The 6,072-nt window shown below is 29.1% G+C and overlaps 1 protein-coding gene across 1 annotated transcript; it reads left to right on the forward strand.

The window, feature by feature from the left end:
* The first annotated feature begins 311 nt into the window (after nt 1–311).
* LOC110909517 (transcription factor bHLH93) lies at nt 312–5,424 on the forward strand. Its single transcript, XM_022154431.2, has 4 exons — nt 312–939; nt 1,041–1,190; nt 1,283–1,450; nt 5,127–5,424. Exons 1-4 carry the CDS (start codon nt 424–426, stop codon nt 5,214–5,216), a joined length of 924 nt encoding a protein of 307 aa, XP_022010123.1. The 5' UTR covers nt 312–423; the 3' UTR covers nt 5,217–5,424.
* The last annotated feature ends 648 nt before the right edge of the window (nt 5,425–6,072 follow it).

Here is a 6,072-nt window from a genome sequence, read left to right on the forward strand (position 1 = left end):
ATTCGTCATGAGTAGAAACACTTTATTAACACATTTTAATATATCACTAAACTACAAACGATTATTTTGATTTTAGGAAAGTATGCAACATGTTTTTAGCATATTTACCCAAAGTTATACCCATGTATGCAACCATTAACCATACATGCCAGCATAGAGTGATGAGTCATGGGGCACAACCAGCCTGACATGGTCCAAGTAGCCGAGGCCCAATGTTTTCGGTGCATGAGTGCAGTCTGCAGACACACCTGTGGGTCAAAGCTAGTTACCTCGTCCCCATATCACAAGATTTTTTATATTCCTTTACAACATTTCCAAGAAACCAAACCTCATCATGCACCTTATAATTGCATACCTAAAATTCCCCTATATTATATAGCCCAAAAGCACAAACCCTCTTTCTATCCTTCCACAATTTACTAGATGCAAATGCAGCATCCCAGTAAGCAACAACAAGGTCTTCTTCAAGACCTTTTCACTCCAATCACACACACTTGGACCACATTTCCTGATGAAGATGTTGGTTTTCTTCATAGTTTTGGTGATAACACTTTTAACGAAGAAGATAATTCATATTTAGCTTCTTCTTCTACAATTATGGAACATATATTATCCTCTTTACAGCCAACTTGTGATCCAAATCTTAACAGCTTCACTGCGGTTAATATTCCGAATTCTAGTTCATTTGAGCAAAAGATATATGGACATGACGATAAACCAAAGCCAGTGGCTTCATTTCAAGAAGGATATCCAAGAATTGTGGAACAAAAAGATGACAAAATTCATGAAGAAAAGCAGGCAGTTAATGGGGAAAAGAAGAGCAAATCTAAGAAGGTTGAAGGGCAGCCCTCCAAGAATTTAATGGCTGAAAGAAGGCGAAGAAAGCGGTTAAATGACCGACTTTCAATGCTCAGATCAATTGTTCCTAGAATAAGCAAGGTGAAAAACAACACCCTTCATCTGCTTTCTTTTTCACAATCATAATAACTAAAAAATATCACATTTTTACTGATTTTTATGATGAAAAAAATGACAACCAGATGGACAGGACATCAATACTTGGGGATACAATAGAGTATATGAAAGAACTAATGGAAAAGGTCAGTATTTTGAAAGGACAAGATGTGGGAACAGATTCTAATAGCTTGAACTTGATAGTTAATGAAGCAAAACCAAGAAATCTACCAAAGGTGTCATTTTCATATTCTAACTCTTCCCATATAATATAAACGCCCATATTCATATGAACACATCTATTAATTTGTTGATACAATTTTCCTAGTTTGAAGTAGAGCGGAGAAACACAGAGACCCACGTTCAGATTTGCTGTTCAACAAATCCCGGATTGCTGCTATCGACAGTAAACGCACTCCAAGTGTTAGGCCTGGACATTCAAAATTGTGTCATGAGTTCTTTTGGTGATTTTACCTTTCAAGCTTCTTGTTCTGAGGTACATTTTCTTTTCTTTTATTTTAGTTTTTGCAAACAAACATACATACCTACTAATATCGCACTCGTAGAAAAGGATATGAGGAAATAGGAAGGGTGAGATGAGAGATAACCTTCCCTCTATTCTAACAGATAGAAAGTACGCCTCCCAATGAGACAATGAGAAAGTACGCCTCCCAATGAGGCAAATTGCATTTTTTTTTTTTTTTTTTTTTTTGAAAAACAAGCAAATTGCATCTGAGTGTAAAATAATGATTAGGTTGGGCGTAATTAATTAGCGACTAGATTATCCAAATTTGTTTAAAAATATTATCAGTTTCTGTCATTTGTAATTCAAGTTTTTAGACAATCAGATCTGGTTACTCGTATAGGAACATAATCAAATTACTATATATATGTTAAATAACATCTTTAGCTACAAATAACTCTAGATATTTTTGTTTTTGACCACAAACAAGTTTTGATATTTTTGTTTTTTATCACAACTTTTTGAGGGTTTTTGATTTGGGAAATAGTCCTTTTATCATCTACTTTTCTATTTAAATTCAAACTAAACTTTAAATATTATAATTAACAAGTTCAACGATATCAATATTTAATATTATTTTATTATCATAATTATTTTTCACAGAATTTTAATTTCTCAAACTTTTTAAAAGACGGTTTTTTTTTTTTTTTTGAATATTTGACTATGCTCTTACAATATTCTTATTTTTATCTATGTCCCAATACAAATTTTACTTAAAACTGAGTTGTAAATAATAATAATATACACGTAATCGAGACACGAACAAATATGTCTTAAAAGTTGTCTGACGGTTTAGTTTTTTGGTGAATTGGCCTGCAATAATCCAAACTAAACGTCATTGATCATTGTCAGTCCCACCTTTGGATATTCCTCTTGCCAGTCTCACCATTCACTTATTTTTCCTTTATCGGTCCTTAGTTAAAAAAATTAACGGAGTTCAGTTTTTTTTTCTGAATTACAAGCTGACGTTTTTGGGCTTTTGATCAGAATGAAGATACGCGTTGAATGATGTAAAACTTACCTTGAAATTGTGCTTCAAACGATAAAAACGGTGTTTCAATTCGGGTGTTTTAACTTCCAATTAACAAAATTAAGTCGTTTGGAGCACCGTTTCAAGTAGTGGTGGCAAAGTGGGCAAGTTGGATGGGTTTGGGTAATGGGTCAAGATAGGTTTGGGTTATGATGGGTAGAGGTCAGGATGGGTATTTTAAAAAAGGGGTTGGATGGGTAATGGGTCAAGATGGGTTTGGGTTAAGATTGGTTATAAAAAATCTAAAAAAATCTAAAAAATCTAAAAAATTCGAAAAATTCTAAACAATCAAAAAAATTATAAACAATCATAAAAATTATAAAAAATCATAAAAATTATAAAAAAAATACAAAAAAAACTCTAAAAATCAAAAAGAAAAATTTAAAAATAAAAAAAAAGATAAAAAAACTTAAAAAAGATCATAAAAATTCTTAAAAATCCAAAGAATTATAATTATAAAAAATCAAAAAAATTCTAAAATATAAAGAAAATTCTAAAAAAGCAAAAAAAAAAATCATAATAAATCAAAAAAAATCTAAAAAATCCCAAAAATTCTATAAAATAACAAAAATAAAAAATAAAAAATTTCTAAAAAATCCTATTTTTTTATTTTTAGAATTTTTTGATTTTTTATATTTGTAGGATATTTTTAGAATTTTTTGGATTTTTTTCGAATTTTTATGATTTCTTTTATTTTTTAGAATTTTTATGGTTTTTTCGAAATTTTTTGATTTTTTGAATTTTTTTGGTTTTTTAGAATTTTTTTATTTTTTTGTAATTTCTTTGATTTTTTGGAATTTTATGATTTTTTTATGAATTTTTTTTATTTTTTAGAATCTTTCGGATTTTTTTAGAATTTTTTTAGAATTTTTTTGATTTTTTAGAATTTTTTTATATTTTAGGATTTTTTTAAGAATTTTTTTGATTAATTGGATCTTTTTTTATTTTTATGATTTTTTTATTTTTTAGATTTTTTTGGATTCTTTAGAATTTTTATGATTTTTTAGAATTTTTTGGATTTTTTAGATTTTGTAGAAATTTTTTTGATTCTTTAGATTTTTTTTTATTTTTTATGATTTTTTTATTTTTATAGAATTTCTTGGATTTCTTGGAATTTTTATGATTTTTTAGAATTTTTTTTATTTTTATATTTTTATTGATTTTTTAGACTTTTTTTGTTACTTTTTTAGGATTTTTTTTGATTTTTTAGAATGTTTTAGATTTTTTAGAACTTTTTTGATTTTTTAGAATTTTTTTTTTTGGAATTTTTAGAATTTTTATCATTTTTAGGTTATTTTTATTTTTGATGTTTTTTTAGAATTTTTTGGATTTGTTAGAATTTTTATGATTTTTTCTAATTTTTTTTATTTTTTGGATTTTTTTTTATTTTTTACAATTTTTTTGATTTATTTATTATTTTTAAATGAAGAACGACGGGAGCATACTGCGGGAGATATCTACGAATAGTAATTAGTTTAGTGATTTTATTTTATACCCATCCTGACCTACTCTTCTTTTTTATCCACCACTTCATAACTCATCCTAACATAGTGACTAATTTTGTTTAGCCCATCTTAACCCATCTTAAAATTTAAAATACCCATATCAACCCAAAATAGGATGGATGGGCTTGTTTTGCCAGATCTTTCGAGGTAAGTTTTAAATCAATAGACTTGTATCCTCGTTCTGATCAAAAGCCCTAATACGTAAGTTTGTAATTTGGAAAAAAAAAAAAAAAAAACTTAACCCCATTACGTTTTATTCACTGAGGACTATTGGAGAAAAATAGGTGAAAGGTGAGACTGGCATGGGGAATATTCAAAGGTGGGGCTGTCAATGGCCAATGATTTCTAGTTGGGATTATTACAGGCCAATTCCCCTAGTTTTTTTATATAAATTGACGCAATTGACTCATTTTCGTTATTTTAATAAAATAGTTAAATGCTTTATAAATTTCCCAATAATCGTTGCAACGTGCTTAATTTTATTTACATTTCAATAAAAGTTGTTTTTTATATAAAAATTGGCGTGGTTTACTCTTTTAGTTATTTTTATGATATAGCTAAATGCTTTATGAACCGGATTGGTCATCAGTACCGGTATTGGTATAATTCAAACTGGCACCGTCATTCGTTTTATCTATTTCGATCGATTGTTATAAAACACGTGTAGATATCATTTTGGGCGTATCTTATTTTGTTGTTATGTTGTGTATTGGTATTGTACATGCGTTGTTGTAACAAACCAAAACCATACTGATCGAATGTCCGTCGCAACGCGCGACGAATCACACTAGTACAAATACTATGTCGTATGTCCGTTTTTGTTACACTTGATTATCTAAAATGGTTTCCTGGGAGAACGACAAAGCCAAACTCTGAAGCCAGCGTGGGCCTGGTTAAGACAACATAGTTTGGGCGGAGTGGGGCGACGAGACTTTCTAAATTAGAGAGTGTGCTAGCCTAGTATAAGAAAGTCATCGTTCTAAAAAATAAAATTAAAAAAATTTATCTAAAATGATGATTTCATATATTATAATCAGTCTAATCACTTTCAAAACATGATCCCTATAATATATACTATATGTTTTTTTAACAATATAAAGTGATGGCTTTTTAGGCACCAGATCATATGATGACAAGTTCAGAAGAAATTAAGCAAATATTAACCAGAAATGCAGGTTATGGTTATGGAGGGCCAAGTCTTTAAAGAAGCATGGATAGTGTATGACATGTTCTTCTACAAAGAAGTTGTTACTTAGTTATCTTGAATCCTTTTTCATAATTTCAGATGTTTTTATATGTTCTATCACTTTATATTTAATGGAAAAGGACAATGATTCCCCCGTTTAATCTAACAAGGGAAGGTGCAAAAAGATTCAAATTTCAACAGAAGAATCAAGAATGTTTTTTGGCCACTACCGATGATGTAAAAGAATTTTGTCAGATTACATGTTTAGTTTATATTTCTAGATATACTGAATACACTATATGTAGAGTTGTGCATATACGACAAGAAGTATTGGTAAAGAATATGACTTCTCTGTCCGAGACATAACGTTACAGAAATATATTTAATTAACAAACAACTTTTTTTTTTTAACGGCGAAGATTCTATGATATATAGAACAAGGGCCAGCAAGCTGTAAAACCCAAAAGTAAGTGGATTCACATCTACCCCATAATATTTTCACTCTAAATTATATTAAAAAATAATACATTTTTTCTTTTTTTTTAATTAAATAATATTTTCTTCATGCCTTTATCATTAACTTTTCTCTCTAATCCACTCACAACCACTTTTAAAATATATTAAAAAATTATAGGGAGTGAACAATGTCCTCCCAAATATATAGATGAACAGTAACATTTTCTCTCTACTCCACTTACAACCATTTTTTATACTCTTTATATTTTAAAAACACCACACAGAATTTGATGTCATGGATGTGAATGCTCTAACACCTTCAAGAACAGTAAGTCTCACCGATCATTGTTTGTATTTCTTTTTTACCGAACAATAAACTTCTATATAAGGGTAAGCGGGGTGCATGCGGGGAACCCGT

This window comes from Helianthus annuus, chromosome 15 (assembly GCF_002127325.2).
Source record: "Helianthus annuus cultivar XRQ/B chromosome 15, HanXRQr2.0-SUNRISE, whole genome shotgun sequence".
NCBI classification, from domain to species: domain Eukaryota; kingdom Viridiplantae; phylum Streptophyta; class Magnoliopsida; order Asterales; family Asteraceae; genus Helianthus; species Helianthus annuus.

Excerpts from the sequence above, each read along its gene's own strand:
- LOC110909517 (XM_022154431.2), top strand. The coding sequence starts at position 424 with ATGCAAATGCAGCATCCCAGTAAGCAACAACAAGGTCTTCTTCAAGAC. Across the intron at positions 940-1,040 it reads TTGTTCCTAGAATAAGCAAG|ATGGACAGGACATCAATACT; the intron begins GTGAAAAACAAC and ends AATGACAACCAG. Across the intron at positions 1,191-1,282 it reads AACCAAGAAATCTACCAAAG|TTTGAAGTAGAGCGGAGAAA; the intron begins GTGTCATTTTCA and ends CAATTTTCCTAG.